This window comes from Hyperoodon ampullatus, assembly GCF_949752795.1.
Source record: "Hyperoodon ampullatus genome assembly, chromosome: 1".
Lineage (NCBI taxonomy): Eukaryota > Metazoa > Chordata > Mammalia > Artiodactyla > Ziphiidae > Hyperoodon > Hyperoodon ampullatus.
Window position 1 is genome coordinate 123,215,002 of NC_136914.1, and position 19,156 is coordinate 123,234,157.

At 42.1% G+C, this 19,156-nt stretch overlaps 1 protein-coding gene across 1 annotated transcript in view; it reads left to right on the forward strand.

Moving 5' to 3' along the window:
* NUP133 (nucleoporin 133) overlaps positions 1-19,156 on the forward strand; it is a gene marked incomplete at its 5' end in the record, with an annotated part of 58,395 nt that overhangs the window by 18,600 nt on the left and 20,639 nt on the right. Inside the window, 9 exons of the mRNA XM_079696657.1 lie at positions 261-352; positions 4,592-4,755; positions 5,807-5,901; positions 8,305-8,529; positions 11,938-12,060; positions 12,633-12,732; positions 13,300-13,551; positions 14,191-14,324; positions 16,649-16,807. Coding sequence (XP_079552783.1) covers positions 261-352; positions 4,592-4,755; positions 5,807-5,901; positions 8,305-8,529; positions 11,938-12,060; positions 12,633-12,732; positions 13,300-13,551; positions 14,191-14,324; positions 16,649-16,807 — 1,344 coding nt within the window. The remainder of the gene's footprint in view (positions 1-260; positions 353-4,591; positions 4,756-5,806; positions 5,902-8,304; positions 8,530-11,937; positions 12,061-12,632; positions 12,733-13,299; positions 13,552-14,190; positions 14,325-16,648; positions 16,808-19,156) is intronic.

The window sequence follows — 19,156 nt, forward strand, 5'->3', positions numbered from 1 at the left end:
AAATCTGCAAATGATTTTACTCACAATATAATTCCTGAATTATATATACATTTTCTGTAGGACTTTAGTTGATCATTTGGTGTGTTTTATCTTGTTTCAATAAATGTCTTAAGTATCAATATATAAACCGTTGGTATAGAGAGTATGGCAAACAGCTGTGTGTCTATATTGTTGCTTTCATAGGTGGGTCCAATGTTTAGTCCAATAACTAAGAATATTCTTACACCTTCACCTCTAAATTATAGTTTGTTATTTTACAGAGTGTGGTTTTTGATACCTCTACCAAGAATGAAACTATTGCCCAGGAAGATAAAACCAAATTGCTAAAAGCTGCTTTTCTGCAATACTGCAGGTATGACAAGTTTTTAAAATTACTGCCCTTTTGATGTCCAAGGACACATGTTACTGACATATGCTGCTTATTTGTTGACTAGTGGGAATGAGTTGGAGGAGTGAAGCCATCCAGGAGAAGATGTTTTTCTGAGCTTTAGCACTTTAACAAACTCTTGTTCTGAACTTGGTAGCCGTGGGAGGGTTCTAGCTAGGCTGGGAGAAACCTGGTGTAACACAGCCTCTCCACTCGATGGAAACAATGTCCCACTAGAAATGGTGGTCGTGAAGGCAGCTTGCAAGCATGCTTTATGTATAATGTGAAGGCAGTGAAGTTGCATACAAAGGGTTATCATCGCTGCTACAAAGGAATTAGTCTTGGCCTGTTGGTTGAGTTCTGCTGTGTAGAAATCACCATAGAACTCAGTGGCTTATTTAATACAGCTTCTGGCTCTGGGTCTGGCTGTTTGGGGCTGTGCTGGAGTGGCAGTTTTCCTGGTCCTGCCTGGGCTCGCGCATGGTCTGTGGTCAGCAGCCAGCTGTCTGGTTACACTTGCTCCCATCTGGGGACCCTGGCTGGTCAGCTCTGTCTGCCTCATGTGGCATCTCTTCCTCTAGCAGGATGCCCTGGCCTGCTCACAAACCTCAGGGCTCTGGAAGTGGAAGAGAGGAAGCCTCGCTGCACAAGTGCTCTTCGAGTTTCTCCTTGGTCACATTTGCTAATATCCCATTGGCCCCAGTGAGTCCCGGGGTGAGGCCCAGTGGAAGGCCGCTCGCGGGAGGGTGTGCGCGGGGTGGAGGAAACAACTGCACTCACTCTGTCGCACTTGCTGACCCTATACAGTCATTTCAGTTGGTCCTGCACACACGTTCTGCATGTTCTGTATCTGGTACCTTCCATTTATATTGGAATGAACACTTGGGAAAACTGTGATCTAGCCCTTGCTCTGCCCCTGATTAGCTGTGTGAGACTTTGGACAGATTGCTTAATGTCTCTGGAATTGGGGTTTAGCAGATCTTTGTTTTGAAGAAATATTCAGACTTTACTGCCTCCATTTTCGCCGCTCTCAGCTCACGGTCCCGTAATTCCACTCCTAGTGGCGTCTGGTGCATGGAGGCTCCCTCTCACAGAAGGGACACACTTGAGACTTTGCAGTGCATTTACAGTTTGAAAATTCTGTGCCATCATACTGATGATCTACTGAGCTTAATTTCCTGTCCAGAAGAGGGCACCAGTGTTTTGTTTCTATTTTTAAATAGTATTCTTTTAATCTTGTTCTGTTGCATGGTGTTCAGTCTGACTGCCAAGATTTGGATTAATACTCTGATTTTATCTTGTATAAATTTATCCTTTAATTAACAGTTCTGTCAGACTTGTGGCATCTCAACATTTAAATGGTAATAGAGTCACTGTACTAGTTTCCTGTGCCTGCTGTAGTGAATTGCCACAAACTGGGTGGCTTAAAACAATAGAAATTCATTCTGTCACAGTTCTGGAGGCCAGACGTGCAAAAGAACGGTGGCAGCAGGGCCGTGTACCCTCTGAAGGCTCTGGGGAAGGTCTTCGCTAGCCTCTCCCTTAGCTCCTGGCTTTCCTTGGCCACATACGCATCCCTCCAGCAGTCTCTATTGGCATATGGCCTTCTTCCCTGTGCATCTGTCTTCACGTGTCCTGTAATGACACCAGTCATTGGGTTTAGGGCCCACCCTAATCCAGTATGACCTCATTATAAACTTAGCTGATCGTATCTTCGAAAACCTTATGTCCAAGTGAGGTCACATGCTGAGGTTCTGGGTGGACTTGGATTTGGGGGAACACTATTCAACCCAGTATAGTCATTTCTAAATGTTTTACTGGGGAAGATGATTAAGTACGAAAAGGGGCCCCTGACCTCAAGTGCTCAGAGCATAGTAACCTTAGGACCGGTGTTGTGGGGCTTCTAACACAGCTGTGCCTTCCACTTATCCCATTCAGCATAAAGTACCCTGAGGTTACCAAGTAGTCATTTCTGGGGTGGTGTCAGCCAACGGTCTAAAACAATTAGCCTCTTCACAGATGGGATCATGGAATCTTTAACGCAGCATTTCTCAGCCTTCTCACTAGTGACATTTGAGGCCAGAAGGTCTTTGTTGTGGGGCCGTCCTGTGCACTGTAGGGTGTTTAGCAGCATCTCTGGCCTCTTCCCACTTGATGCCAGTAGCATCCTTCCCCCCAACCCGTGACAACCAGAATTATTTTCAGGGGGTTAAAGCTGGTGGATAGAACTCTAAACTATTATCCATTCAGTTTTTTGCTAAGGTAATATTACTATTTTTATAGCATGGTTTCTTTGAAATTAATTTTTATAGTATTTTGATTTTCATTTTACTTAATATAGATATAAAATCTTTTGTTCATGAGAGTTTTAAGAAACTTAGTCTTTTGATTAAAATAGTTCATTATTGAGTGATTGTGCTGTGGTCCACTTTGTATTCCCATGACCTCTAGCATAACTAGGTTTCTGGCTTCAACCTTGCCTTTAACACTTTGTGGCAGTGTTTCTGTGTTTCTCTGGTCAGCTCTGCCTCCTGTTCTGCAGAGACCATTTCAACCCTTTCCTCACCTCGCTACCTTCCCATTTCTCTGGCCCTTTCCCCCCCAAGCAGCTGACTCAGGCTCCCGTTCCACAGAGATAGTAGAAGCCATCAGAGGACAACCCCCTGTGCTTAGCGCCCACAAACTTACCTGCATCCCGACTCCTCTTCCCTTTTCCCTCCCTGGGGAGTAGGGAGAGGTGTTCTTCTTCCTAAAGCCAGTCTCCCTGTTCTGAGTGCCATTGTGTCCTGTTTCCCTTGAGACTATACTCTCTCAGTTACTCCCCTTCTACATCTTTGACCTTGTGCTGGCCTCTTCTCATCAGCTGTTAATCATATTTAATCTACCATTTTTAAAAAAGACCAGTCCTTGAGTTGTTGTCCCCCTTTGAGCTAGCACCTCTTCTGTTTGTTCCTGTTTACAGCTAAACTGCCTGAAACGTTGTCTCCACTTGTTATTGTCTTCCATATTTTTCTCTTTCTACTCCCTGCGCCAGCTTTCCTCCTTCCTTGGCTTCATTTGCTGAAGAAGCACAGCCCTACCTTGCTCTGGGCCATTACATACAAATGAAGAATGTTCAGAAGCAGTTGTGTGTTCCACAGGAACCTAGTTGTAACACATGTGAAACTGTGCTTGTCTTCTCCAGAGCTTATTCTTTCTTTCCTAGCCCCTGTTCCGGTGGCAGGTCCTAGCAGCCACAGTCAGTTGTTCAGTCATCCTTACACATTGGACCCAACCGATGGCCAGAATTTCCCTCCTGTGTCTCTTTCTCAAAGCTGTCTGCCTGTCTCCTTCACTCCTGCAGCTGCTGCTGGTGGAAACTCCCGTCCTCTTGCCTGGATAGGTTTCTGCAGTAACTTCCTCACTGGATTTTTCTCCCTCCTGTCTGATCCCTCATCTCCATAGCGTAGTTAGAATGATCTTTTAAAAATAGAACAGATCGCGACATTTCCTTCTAAGCTCAAACTCCGTCACATGCTTTACGTGACCTTCTGTGCTCTGTCCTTTGTTTCTAAGAGTTCTGCCTTGGACCCTTCTTCCCTCTCTCCTCACTGGGTGATCTCTCCCCCAGGGGTTCCGTTCTCTGCTGGGATGCAGGCGTACTTCTTAGAGGTGTGCGTTGTGCTCTCTCCGCCACTGTGTGCCCCTCCCACACTCACCCCAACCTCCCTGCACCTCTTCCTCCAGGAAGTGTTCCCTGCCCCTTGGGGGTTTTGGTTTTCCCTCTGTGTGCTATGTGGCCTCTGTTCTTTCCCTGTCTAGTGTGTGTGTGTAACTGCTTCTTTAATCATCTGACTCCTCATGCCACTGTATACTTTGTGAAGTCTTAGGACTGTGTTCTGATGTTTTGTTTATTGTTATGTCTCCAGAGCCTGCATATCATCAGTGTTCAACACATATTTGTTGAATTAATGAATGCATAATTGTCTCCCTTTTAAATGAATGTTATTAGAAGTAATAAACTTTGGGCTAACGTATGGGACTTTTAATTTCACAATTAACTTTTTCATGATGAGTTTAATACTTGTACTTTTTTTTTTAACATCTTTATTGGGGTATAATTGTTTTACAATGGTGTGTTAGTTTCTGCTTTGTAACAAAGTGAATCAGCTATACATATACATATATCCCCATATCTCCTAATACTTTTACTTTTGATACTTTTGTTTTTTTATTTTATTTCAGAAAAGATTTAGGTCATGCTCAAATGATAGTTGATGAGCTGTTTTCCTCTCACTCTGATTTGGATTCCAATTGTGAACTAGACAGAGCTGTTACCCAAATCAGTGTGGACCTGGTGGATGACTACCCCGCTTCTGATCCACGGTGGGCTGAGTCTGTCCCCGAGGGTAAGAACATCCTAATTTTAATGTTATGGAGAAGAATATTCTGGTTCTTTTGTTCAAGCGTTTCTCAGTGCATATTTTTTATTTTCTGAAACAATTTAATATTAATTCAGTATTTTATAAAAGTTGTAACTTTCCTTATAGTAGATTTTTAAAAGGGCTCAGAACAGGGAGCTTCTGGATGGCCTTAGTGGTTAGGATTCGGAGCTTTCACTGCCACGGCCCGGGTTTAGTCCCTGATCGGGGAACTGAGATCCCACAAGCTGTGCGTCATGGCCAAAATAAGAAAGAAAAAAAAAAAACCACCTCATCTATTTTACATACATACATGCATACATACATAAAGGGCTCAGAACAGGTCTACACAGTAGAATAGAAACTGAGGAAACATTGGAGCAAATCCTACATGTTCTGTCTGAACAGATTAATCAGCCCTACTTAGCTTTCTCAGCATTTTGTTTCTAAAAGGAAATTGGTGGCATAGGTAGGCATTTGACACTTGCCCCAAATTAAATGATAATTTTAGCATAACTACTGAATTTGGCTAATGGAAATTATATGCTTCTCTAAGAGCAGCAGTGGTCAGATCTCAGCCTGTAGAAGTGGGCATGTGTCCTCCTGTTCGCCCTGGGTGACTGTCCCTCTTACCCTCCACGCAGCATCGGGGTACTCGGGGGTTCCCAAGGACCATGGAACTGTCACAAGCATCCTTTCTCTCCCTAATTTCCTGCCTGGCAAGTAATTCTCATTAGAGTCTTAGGAAGAAAACATCAGTGCTTACCTTCTTTCTTTGACTGTTTTGAGCTGTCAAGCTTAGAATGATATGAGTGATTAAACTAATAATAACATATTTGTGTTTTGAATAAATATGGTATGAATTGTATCAAACCCCCAAGAGTTTCGTCTAAATTTTTAACCTCTTGGGTAATGTAATTAATAATTGCATTGAAAGGTTAGTACTTTCCTTTTGTATAGATTTTTCTTAACTTCTAATAGCAGTACTTTCTGTCAAGCCAGTGTATTATGTTTTTGTCTTGTTATTGTGTTTCACCAGAAGCACCTGGGTTCAGCAATACATCTTTGATTATTCTCCACCAGCTCGAAGACAAGATGAAAGCCCATTCTTTCCTTATGGACTTCATTCACCAAGTAAGCATCCCAGTTGCTGTGAACAGGGATGGCCAGACACCTGGCTTTACTGTGCCCTTTGTGGCTCTCTCCAGGACAGTGGGAGACCCTTTCTCACTAATTCTGAGGTGTTTCATTGGGTGGGACATGACTAGTGTTGTCCATTTTCTTTGCTGACTTAAGTAAATAATTCCAGGGCTGTGTGGAGGCCTGTTACTACAAGAAGCAAAGCTGCATTGAAAATAGGATAAAAAGAAGAAAAATAGTGTATTTCAGCAGAAATGTTATTTCAGCTTTTCTTGTTACATCCTATGATACCCTGCTTTTCATTCGGATTTCCTGTGTGCTTTTATATAAAACTTAGGTTTTCCCGAGTTGATTTTGTATTATTAGAAAGACAGTGAAGAATCTGAAGGCAGTGACAGGTTTTTCTATGTGGATGTGTAATTTCGAGGTACCATTAGCATCAAATACTCATTTAAAGTATTCTTTTTTTTTTAAGGGGTAAGGGAATTCCCATTTATATTGAGCCTAATAATAGAAAATGTTTTTGCTGCTAGACAGAGTTGTTACACAAAATCACCCATCCTTACCTTGTTGATCAGTTGTGGCTCCCAGGCATAATCCAAAAGAATTAATTTAAATCCATTTTTGCATACTTTTTCCCAGAATCAGTATGCCTGCCTGTTAAAGAGACTGAAGTCAGTGCTGCCTATAGAACCTTCTGTGGAGATGGGACTGCCCTGTGGCTGTGCCGCCCAGTGTGGCAGCCTCAGTCATGTGTGGCTGCTGAGCACTTGAAATTGCTGCTGCAGCTGAGGAACTGAAGTTTTCTCAGTTTAAATTTAATTAACTTAAAGTCACCACTTTGCTGGATAGTGGCTACCTTATTGGATGGACAGTGTGGTTCTAGAGGATTCCAGAAATACCTTGGTTGTTTCTAATACCTCATTCTGCTTCAGTTTTAGTGCACAGTCTGGCTCCAGTCTGCTCTTACTGTCTGGGCAAGAGAACTTTATTTGTTCATTGAGTCTTTTCTTAGTGTTTTAGGTGGGCTGCAGATCAATGGGGAAAAAACATATTTTCTCCTGATGTAATTGTCAAGTGTTATCAGTTAACTCTTAATACATAACAAATACCCCAGGATGTGGTGGGTTAAAACAACTGTGGGTTAGCAGGGCGTTTCTTTGCTGATTTCCCCTGGGCCCTCTCCTTGAACTGCATTTGGGGTGGGCTGAGCTGGCACCCAGGCATCTCTCGTCTGACTGGCAGTCGGTGCTACCGTCCGCTGGGGCCTCTTGGTTCTCCCCCCACTTAGTCTTATCCTCCTCTAGGCTGGACTGGCCTCCTGTGGTCTCCAGGCGGCGCTTCAAGGGGATGAACTTAGAAGCTGTAGGCTTCAGACGTCACATATTATCACTTCCACCAAAGCGACTTGGTCGAAGCAAGTCACAAGGCCAGGCCAGATAAAAGGGATTGGGAACTTGATTGTGCCTCTTGATGGGAGGGGTGGCAAGGTCACGTTGCAGAAGGGTGTGCAGAAGGCTGGGGTGGGAGGAGTCCGTGGCCCTCACATGCCACACTGCGGGGACGCTAAGTTATCGGAGGGGGGGCGAGGCGGGGGGAGCCATGGGGCTGGAGCCGTTGTGGCATCTCTTGGTACAGTCTCCCTGGGCCTCAGACCCTCGTGGAGTCACACAGCTGTTGGCAGCAGCGTCCGTTGCAAGGGAATGTCTAGCCAGGTCTAAAAATCCCAGTCTGCCTGTGCCTTTATATTTCCTTTAATATTTAGAGCTTATTTCATTGAAAGACTTATGTTAATAATCAGGAAAAATGTACAACTAGATACTTGTATCTAAGGAAATAATTCTGACTATAAAACTCTCCTCCTTAAGCCAGAAACGGACATCAAGCAAATCAGTGGCAGCTGATGCAAAGGGTCAGAGACCACCCCCCGACCCTCCCCACGGCTTTAGGGTTCTGGAAGATGGAGGCTGCTGAGTTTCTAGTTCTGAAAGTCTGGAGTCTAGGGGAGTTGATCAATGTAGCTAGAAAAAACAATTTTATGATTTTGATAACCATAAACAATAATTTGAGGAATAAGGTAGGTAGAGACAACAGTAGTTGACCCTAATCTTAGAACCGGAATCTCTGTACTTTCTTACAGGTGTAAATGGCCCTGGCTGAAGAGAGAGAGAGAGAGAGAGAGAGAGAGAGAGAGAGAGAGAGAGTGTGTGTATGTGTTAGGAACAGCCCCAGTGTGTGTGTTAGGAACAGCCCCAAAGACCAATAGACAGAGGTCTTTCTGGGGGAGGATGGGGCCAGCATCTCTGTACCCAGTGAGCTGCTGGTGGAAATGTGACTGCGTTCTCCTGTATGTTACTGTGAATGCTTTCTAAGAATACGTGTTCGTCTTGTCACAAGGTCGGCTTGTTTGGACGTCTCGGCACTTTTCCAGTGAGAGGGCTGCCGATGGCCACACGGCTGCTGCTCTGTGAACACGCCGAGAAGCTGGCCGCTGCCATTGTCCTCAAGAACCACCACTCGAGGCTTTCCGACCTCGTGAACACAGCGATACTGATGGCTCTAAACAAGAGGGACTGCGACATCCCGTGCAACCTGACCCCCGCAGACGTCTTCTTCAGAGAGGTGAGATGAGGCCCGTCCTCCCCTTAGTGCGGCTCTGGAGCACTGTGCCATTTACAGAACGGGCCCCTGGTGAGTAAAGGTTTGAGAACAAAAGATGTCCTTGAAGTTTTAAATTGGACTCCATGTTTTCTGGGTAAGTTATCCCTCAAAAGTATCACTCACTTATCGCTTTCCCTGTAAGTTAGGGCTTGTAAAGACGACTACAGAGTCTTCCCTATCACGTCTGGATGTTTTCCTTGTGTTTCTCCACACCACGTCTTGACTCTGCCCTGGAGGGCATCTCCATGGTGGGCTCCCCTGTCCCCCGGCTTCTGTTGTTTTGATGAAGGTGCAGCACCATCAGGTCAGAGCTTGGAGCTGTCGTCCCCAGCTTCCTTCCTTGCTGCTTCCACCTGTTTGCTGTGCCTGCTGTCAGACCAGGCTCCTCTCAGGCCGCCCTCTCCACCCATCCAGTGACTGCTCTGTCCCAGTGCCCCTTCAGGCCTGGACCTAATCGTAGCTCCCCATCTTGCTAGCCCGGGGCTGCACCATCCCGCCTTGGTCCCCTGACTCCCACCCACATCTTTGTAAACAGTCCCTTCACTAAACTGTCCTCAGCTGCCTGCTGGGATCCTGCTCTACACCTCACTTTTAAAGTCAGATTTATTTTCAGAGGAAAAGAAAAACCTGCTGTTAACTTGGGAGGGAGAAAAGATGAAGGTGCTGGCCAGCTGGTGGCAGCTGGACACTGGTCAGAGCACACAGCTCTGGTACCTGAGTGACACCTCACAGCCTCATGAAAGGCAGGGCTGACTTTCCCGTCTCCCTTTACAGGTGTTGACGCCAAGACCCAGGGGCCGGTTGACTCAGCTGAGACCACAGACCCTGGCTTTGAGCCGCTGTTCAGCAGGCTGTTTTGGGTGTGCTAGTCAGTTGCTTCAGGAGTTTATAGTCCTTCACTAGGGCTGTTCCTTCTCCCTTTGTGGCGTTATCTGAGTTTAGAAACAGTGCTAGCTCTTCCCCCAGCTCTGTGGAATTTGGAATTGTTTTTTTGCATTTGGGAAGCTTTTCTGTTTGGTGCCTCTAATTTTATCTCCTTCCTCGTGCAGTCTGGCTGTCATCTAGCATCTAACAGCCTGTGCCAAGGGTCTCTTCTACTCTGAATATTTGATGTACTGCAACCAAAAATAAGACACTAAACTATGTTCAGTTCTGTTGACTCCATAAATGTATTTAGTTTGAAGAAGGCCTCATTTTTATACATTTGGGCTTTTTTTCTAGGGAATGTAAGGCAAAGCACTTTTCTGTTTTATTTTGTTTTTTAATCAAGTATACCTGAAATCTGAATGAAAAAAAAGAAAGACAATTCACCTCAAATTTCATGACCTAACCAAACTGTTGTCATTTTTGTGTCCTTTTTTGTCTTTATTCATACATAATTTTACATGATAAAGTTTTTGTTTTTCTTTTTTAATTATTAATGACAAATTGAGTTGAGCAAGAGCCTGATTGCTTTTTCTGCTTTTGGATCAAAGTGCAAAGCATACTAGTTAATTAAGTATAAGTACATTTTCCCAATTAACTGGAAAAAAAAAGGGTCTGGAAATTATCAATTGGATGATACATAATTCATGAGTAGCACCATAGGAATATGATAGAAAAAAAAAAAACAACTAAAAATGTGATTGGTTCCTCAAAAGAATGCTCCATATGGAAGATAGTAATGTTTAAGACTGTTTACATCACCATTTATCTTAATTTCTCTTTACATTTACTGGTCTTAAGCTTCCTTTGGGTGAAGTTCTAAAGGTCCTCCCACATGGCATAACCATAATAAAAAGAGAGAGCCGAAGAGGGTATGCATGTGTTTAGCGAAAAAATATATATCAATTTTTTTTTTTCTTTTTACCTGTCCATCCACTTGGGAGTGGTAAATTACATTACAAACAGGTATGCATTTTAAGACAAGAGCTGGATAACCCAAGTCAGGCTCTGATTGCTGGGCTGTGTAGGGGACATGTGATCTCACAGCCCTGGATAGAAGGTAAAATAATACAGACTCTGCTTGAGGGTTGACCCTCCACCTGTTGCCAGTCTGGAAGGAGCCCCCGCACCTCCTGAAGCTCTATAAAACGAGTTAACTGCTTCAGAACAGGCCCTCAACAGTGTTGGTACAGCTTATGAACAATGTTTGAAACCATTGAACATGTAACTCACATGGTAAGGCTGTCTAGCAAGTGTCTTGGCATTTCATTTGCTTTTATATTATTTCCTGCCTTTTATATCACATATGCTTTCATTATCTTTTTCACATTAACAGTGTAAAAAATTCTTACAAATTCAACGTGCCAGAAGTTTCTTGCTAGGGCTGTTAGGATGCCTTTGACTGACATCAGAAATAATAAAGGAAGAAGAGTGATTTTGTTTGGGCTCCATTGTGTATGTGTTTATGAATTGTTCCTTCAACTAGTTTGTAAGCTCCTTGAGGGCAGCAAATCTAATTTCCATTTCTTCTTATCTCTGAGCGTCCAATGCTATGCAAACTCTAAATGCCAAGTAAATATCCACTTGATAAATAAAGGGAGAAAAGCTTAACTGTGGGCTGAAACTGGAGACAAGTGTTTCAGTGCTTAACATTTTTGCACAGTTACCTTCATGTGTTAATGACAAAAAATAGAACAGTTACAAGTTATTTAGTTAGTTTCTATGTAGCTACTGGTGCTCTACAAACATTTCTATTATGTCTAAAGAAAAGAAATTCTTCAAAGAAAGAAATTAGCAAGTTCATTGGTTGGATAACTATTTTAATTCATTAGTTCATTCGTTTAATTCATTACTTTGGGGTCTCGCATTGTTATGTGACATCATTTGTAGCCTAGTACTATTTAAAGGTGGCATTGAGCCCTCATAGCTATAATAAATATTTCAGTTACTTGATATTTAAATTAAAAACCTACCGGCTACCAATCCAGAATTTGCTTATTTATCAGACTCAGTTATTTGGGCTCTCCACCTTTTAAAAGTTAGGAGATTCTGGGCTTCCCTGGTGGCGCAGTGGTTGAGAGTCCGCCTGCCGATGCAGGGGACGCGGGTTCGTGCCCCGATCCGGGAGGATCCCACATGCTGCGGAGCGTCTGGGTCCGTGAGCCATGGCCGCTGAGCCTGCGCGTCCGGAGCCCGTGCTCCGCAACGGGAGAGGCCACAACAGTGAGGGGCCCGCGTAAAAGCAAAAAAAAAAAAAAAAAAAGTTAGGAGATTCTAACTTTTCTTGGCTTTTAAATTTGTTTTCATCACTGACTGTCCCTTTGACTACTGAGCAAAGGGTGTGACTTAGTGAGGAAAGCCTGCTGAGTCGATTCCAGGCAGCTGAATCTTGGCCCATCGGCATGGTCTCTGTTCCTAGTAGGTGCTGTCTCTGTCCTCCCTCAGGTGTCCCAGGTAGATAGCATCTGGGAGTGCTTACTGGAGCGCGAGGAGCAAGTCTTGAAGGACACGACCTTGGAGCCAGTTGAATGGGCAGAGGCAGCGATCAGTGTGAACAGTATTCTCAAGGTACGAACGCACGCTAAAGATACCAGCAACTCAAAGCCCAGGCTGTGGATGGAGGAGGAAGTGGTCTCCATGTTCCTACTTTGTATCACCAGTGATCCATAATGGTTTAGCCATTCATTCATTCCAAAAAGTTAGGAAAACCTCAGTCATTTTATCAGTCAGTTAATATACATCTGAGTGTTTGCCTTGTACATGTTAAAAGTTTCTATTTGGTAGAATAAACCTTTTATTTGGAGAAGGACATGTATATCATTGCAAAGGTATTGTTACTGTAACTGTCTGCTTTTTAATTACACAAAAGCACACTACTTATATTATTGATTAAAATGTTTCATTTAATTTTAGCTCATGGACTTTATAGTAATGGTCTTCCTAGTTCGGTTACTATAGTTTTCTAAAACTGAAGTTAAACTCTAGAGTAAAACAAATTTCAAATGCAGAAAGAATCAAAAAGTAGTCCTACAGGTCTGTGCCGAGTAATTTTTTGTAATAATAGACTTGATGTTTCAGATTATCTTAGAGATCCTGGGATCCCTTGCTTCCTGCATGTGATAACACATTTCATTTTCCAGGACATGCTGCAAGCTGCAAGTCATTATCGACAAAACAGAAACTCCTTGTATAGAAGAGAAGAGCCAGTAGAAAAAGAACCTGAGTATATTCCATGGACAGGTGAGATTGCAAGCACTGAGCCCAAATATACTGATTCATTAGCAGTTGTTCAAAATATATTTCTAATGGTCTGTTATTTTCGGAAGCCATATTGTTCTCCTAGTGCAAGTTTGTGAGTGAAATGAAAAATAACATAAGTGCCATCTCCAAGATGAGTAGTTCTTATGAAAATCACTTTATTGCCTTGGAATAATTTGTAGATCTCTCTGTAACTCATTTTTTTAAACTGGTGCTCACGCATCTACGAGGTTTGAGTACGTATAGTTATTCATAGCAGCAGGCCCTGGATGTACTGACTGTATTTTTTGTTGATTTAACACAAGGAAGTAAGTGGAGTAGCATTAAAGGAATTTAGAAGGAAGAAGAATCATGTTTACCTGGCTTTGCTGAGGCCGTCCTCATAGAGAAGATGGGTTTGAGCAGGACATAGAGAAGTATCAGCTGACCTCCTATTAGATTTCTTTTTCCATCCATCAAGGCTGACGGGATGTAATTTTTAGGCAGTTGGTCTCTCCCGTAGCCATTATAGAATCCTTACTTGTCATATTATTTTCTGTGATTTTACAGCAACGAGTGGTCCTGCTGGCATCCGAACAGCAATAGTGCGCCAGCATGGGATTGTCCTGAAAATGGTTTATCCTCAGGCGGACAGCAACCTCCGAAACATTCTGACAGAGCAGCTGGTAGCACTGATTGATTGCTTCCTGGATGGTTATGTTTCTCAGCTCAAGTCTGTGGACAGATCCAGTGATCAAGAAAGATATAACAATCTGGAAATGGAATACCTGCAGAAAAGATCAGATCTCTTATCTCCGCTTCGTAAGTGCCTGATATTTAGTGAGGGCTGTGGGTCTTGAGTCTGCAGAACGGATGCAGGAGCCAGATCATTCACGCAATGTGTTATGCAGTGTAATGTCGTTAACCCAGCTGTAGCTCAGAGCTTAAAGCAGAGCTTTCCTATGTACAGCTTTCTGTGTTCATTTATTCAGCCTTGTTGTCATTACTTACCAGGTAACAAGTGTCCTAGATGGTGTTAAAGATGATTTAAAAATGAATAAATTAACAGCATGTGGAGACTGCTTACCATCTCAGACCTTCACAGGAACAGCTAGACTGCAGGGTAGAGCAGACAAGGGTCGTTCCAGGGTGTGGAGAGGTGGTACGGCTCTTCAGAGGAGGACACGAGACGGTCACAGCCAGGATTCAGAGAAGTAGCTTGTTTTGCTACATGAAGGAAGGGAATAGCATCTTAGGTGGGCAGTGATGAAGCAAGGGACTGAATTTACATCTTTAATGAGTTTATATGGATTATGAAACTAAATGCCAATAACTGGAAAGGTTTCTATTAATTATTTTTAGTATATAATATGAATAAAGGTAAAATTTCAAGGAATTTTTTTTATTACATATGAAGTTTTCGCTAACAGGATTTTTTTCCATCTGTTCTCATTTCCATAGTCACACTAGGCCAGTACCCATGGGCTGCTTCATTAGCAGAAAAATACTGTGACTTTGATATCTTAGTACAAATGTGTGAGCAGACTGACAACCAGACAAGACTGCAGCGCTACATGACACAGTTTGCTGATCAGGTAACGAACCCTGGGGGTGTAGGCAGTGGGTCCTGTAAGAAGGCTTTACCATTTCAAATCTTACTTGGGGTTTTTGGAAGATGATACAGTCTTTTTGCAGATTACCAGATACTAATTTGTACATTATGTTTCTTTGTAAATAGGTAGACAGTTCTTTATATGTAAATATTACTGACGGATTCTTTGACCTTTGAAAAATATGTTAAGACTTTTATTTCTATTCTTACATTTTCAGTTATAATTAAAAGTACTTAGGGATACGGATATTGCTAGAGTTCTAAAGTTTGAGTAGAAGATCTTGGGAGCATGGGATGCTACTTTTAGAGAGCTCAGGTTTCCGTACACCTAAGATTCTTGTTTTCCTTCTTTGACATGCTTCCTGTTTTCGTTTTTTTTACGCTTACTATTTTTTTTTAAAGTTCGCATTGTGACACTATTCAGGTACATTTAAGTTGTTCCTTAAAGCCAGTCTATTCAGTCAGTTGATCTTTATGTAAAAACTGATTTTTTTTCTTACTATAAAGGTAACATTGTATAAAATTCAGGAAACCACTATAAACAAAAAAGAAGATTAAAAAATCGTTCATAATTCTACCACCCAGAGAGAACCCTTTTTAACATTTGGTTTGTATTCTTCTAGTCTTTTTACTCTACCAAACATGTTTTGTTAACTGCTTATTTCACTTAATACATAACAGACATTTGTCCATATCATTAAATATTACACAACCACATTTTTAATGTTGTTATGGTATTTCATGGACTGGATGTAACTTATTTGATCAGTACCTGATTGCTGGACATGGCTTATCTCGTATTTCACAATAGTGCTGAAGTAAGTACTTTGTGCCCATCATAATTTTTATTCTTTTTAAGGATTCTTATTCTCCATCCTTTTGTGCTTTGTTCCTTTTACTTTCTTTAATATGTTTACTAGTTATTTTAAGTCCTTTTGTGCTGATTCCAAAATAATCATTCTTAGGTCTGCTTCTGCTGCCTGCATTTTCATATTTTTCTGCTTCTTATGTCTTAAAATTTTTTTAAAAAATATTTATTTTTATTTTGGCTGTGCTGGGTCTTAGTTGAGGCACATGGGATCTTCGTTGCGGTATGCAGGATCTTTTTTTTTTTTAGTTGTGGCATGCAGACTCTTTGTTGTGGCATGCATGTGGGATCTAGTTCCCTGACCAGGGATTGAACCCGGGCCCCCTGCATTGGGAGCATGGAGTCTTACCCACTGGACCACCAGGGAAGTCCCTTGCAATTTTTTAAATTGTATTTTGGACATTGTGTATGAAAGAACCATAAAGGTGGAAATCAATGCTGTTCTTTCCCCTGGGAGACAGGTAAGATGAGAGGCAGATCACTCAATACATCAAGAATAGAAGTGGGTCAGGGCTTGACTGCAGCTTCCGTTAAATTCATTCATTTCTGGTTTCAGATGTCTTATGGGGCTGGTGTGTTCCTTGCAGAATTCCCCCTTTAGTGGAAATATCTCTTAAGTACTGTGAGACTGCAGGACACTTTTGTCTTCCTTTCCAGCCCAGCCTCTCACACCACCCCAGCATCCAGCAAACGTCCTATGGGGAAACTGGATGTGCCTCTCTAGATTCTGATTTATTTTGCCAGCCCACATGGACATGTGGCACCCAGTTCTGCCCCTGAGAATCTTTCATTCTGGAAGGATAGTGTCTCAGTACTGTCCAGTAGAACTTTCTGTGGTAATGGAGACCTTGCTCATATGTGCTGTCCCAAATGGAGTCTCTGACCACAGATGGCCTTCAAGTACTTGAAATGTGACTGGCATCTCTGAGGAACTGAATTTTACATTTTAGATTAAGTTTAAGCAGCTACATGTGACCGGTGACTGCCATATTATTGGACAGCGCACATCTGTATGACCCTGAGCAAGATCCCCTTTCTGAATCTGAATGTCCTCATTTGTTAAATGAGGTGATTTGAGGACCCTACAATGCAGGAAATGAGTGTTTAAAACTGGATTTCTATTCTGGAGTCTAAGACCTTTGGGAGAAATTTAATACTTTATTATCAGAATTTTTTTTTTTTGCGGTAGGTGGGCCTCTCACTGCTGTGGCCTCTCCCATTGCAGAGCACAGGCTCCGGATGCGCAGGCTCAGCGGCCATGGCTCACGGGCCCAGCCGCTTCGCAGCGTGTGGGACCTTCTCAGACCGGGGCATGAACCCGCATCCCCTGCATCGGCAGGTGGACTCTCAACCACTGCGCCACCAGGGAAGCCCCAGAAATGTATTTTTAAAAACTGTATTACTATATATTATTGAATTCTTGGCTTTGTTCTTTATAGAATTTTTCAGACTTTCTCTTCCGTTGGTATCTGGAGAAAGGAAAGCGAGGCAAATTATTATCTCAGCCTATTTCTCAGCACGGACAGTTGGCCAATTTTTTGCAAGCTCATGAACATCTCAGCTGGTTACATGAAATTAACAGCCAAGAATTAGAAAAGGTAAGAAGGATTCAGTTATATGGAGCAGATTTAGGCAATTTTTTGTTTAGTTTTAACTAGTCTCGTTTTTTGTAGTTAAATACTACTTATGGATTTTTTAAAAATGTGTATCCTATTCTCTCACATTATTTGATAAAAGTATTTTTCATTTATGATGGTATTACCATTACTTGTTATACCTCAGTAAAAAAAAAATGAAGACTATTGTGATTTGACTGTTATTACAGTAAAATAAAGCACAAAAACTTTCATAATTAGCAGTTATTGGCCTTTTTTTTTTGCGGTACGTGGGCCTCACTGTTGTGGCCTCTCCCATTGCGGAGCACAGGCTCCGGACACGCAGGCTCAGCGGCCATGGCTCACGGGCCCAGCCGCTCTGCGGCACGTGGGATCCTCCCGGACTGGGGCACGAACCCGTGTCCCCTGCATTGGCAGGCGGACTCCCAACCACTGCGCCACCAGGGAAGCCCTATTGGCCTTTTTTTTGTAATGAGTATTTTCTTGTAATAAAAATGTTCAAATTATCAGTAAAAAGAGTACATGAATTAAAGTTTGTCCTTGACAGGGTATTGACATGAGAGCAAATGTTGGGGTTTTGGGGGGTTTTTTTGGCTAGGCTCCTGTTACAGCCCTTTTTTTTCTTTAATTGGGGTATAGTTGTTTTACAACGTTGTGTTAGTTTCTACTTTACAGCAAAGTGGAGTTCCCTGTGCTATACAGCAGGTTCTTACTAGTTATCTATTTTATCCATGTTAGTGTATATACGTCAGTCCTAATCTCCCAGTTCATCCCACCCCCCACTCCCTACCCACCGCTTTCCCCCTGTGGTGTCCATACATTTCTTCTCTACATCTGTGTCTCTGTCTCTGCCTTGCACACCGGTTCATCTGTACCATTTTTCTAGATTCCACATATATGCATTAATATATTTGTTTTTCTGACTTCACTCTGTATGACCATATCTAGGTCCATCCACGTCTCTACAAAAGACCTAATTTGGTTCCTTTTTATGGCTGAGTAATATTCCATTGTATATAGGTACCATATCTTTTTTTTCCATTTGTCTGTTGATGGACATTTAGGGTGCTTCCATGATGTGGCTATTGTAAATAGTGCTGCAATGAACAATGGGGTGCATGTGTCTTTTTGAATTATGGTTTTCTCTGGGTATATGCCCAGTAGCGGGATTGCTGGGTCATATAGTAGTTCTATTTTTAGTTTTTTAAGGAACCTCCATACTGTTCTCGATAGTGGCTGTATCAATTTACATTCCCACCAACAGTGCAAGAGGGTCGCCTTTTCTCCACACCCTCTCCAGCATTTATTGTTTAGATTTTCTTATGATGCCCATTCTAACCGGTGTGAGGTGATACCTCATTGTAGCTTTGATTTGCATTTCTCTAGTTAATGATGTTGAGCAGCTTTTCATGTGCCTGTTGGCCATCTGTATGTCTTCTTTGGAAAAATGTCTATTTAGGTCTTCTGCCCATTTTTTATTAGGTTTTTTTTTTTTATATTGAGCTGCATGAGCTGTTTATATATTTTGGAGGTTAATCCTCTGTCCGTTGATTCATTTGCAAATATTTTCTCCCATTCTGACACTTGTCTTTTCGTCTTGTTTATAGTTTCCTTTGCTGTACAAAAGCTTTTAAGTTTCACTAGGTCCCATTTGTTTATTTTTGTTTTTATTTCCATTACTCTAGGAGGTGGGTCAAAAAAGATCTTGCTGTGATTTATGTCAGAGTGTTCTTCCTATGTTTTCCTCTAAGAGTTTTATAGTGTCTGGTCTTGCATTTAGGTCTTCAATCCATTTTGAGTTTATTTTTGTGTATGGTGTTAGGGAGTGTTCTAATTTCATTCCTTTGCATGTAGCTATCCAGTTTTCCCAGCACCACTTACTGAAGAGACTGTCTTTTCTCCATTGTATATCCTTGTCTCCTTTGTCATAGATTAGTTGACCACAGGAGCATGGGTTTATCTCTGGGCTTTCTATCCTGTTCCATTGATCTATATTACTGTTTTTGTGCCAGTACCATATTGTCTTGATTACCATAGCTTTGTAGTATAGTCTGAAGTCAGGGAGTCTGATTCCTCCAGCTCCGTTTTTTTTCCTCAAGAATGCTTTAGCTATTCGGGCTCTTCTGTGTCTCCATACAAATTTTAAGATTTTTAGTTCTAGTTCTGTCAAAAATACCATTAATAATTTGATAGGGATTGCACTGAATCTGTAGATTGCTTTGGGTAGTGTAGTCATTTTCACAATGTTGATTCTTCCACTCCAAGAACATGTATATCTCTCCATCTGTTTGTGTCATCTTTGATTTCTTTCATCAGTGTCTTATAGTTTTC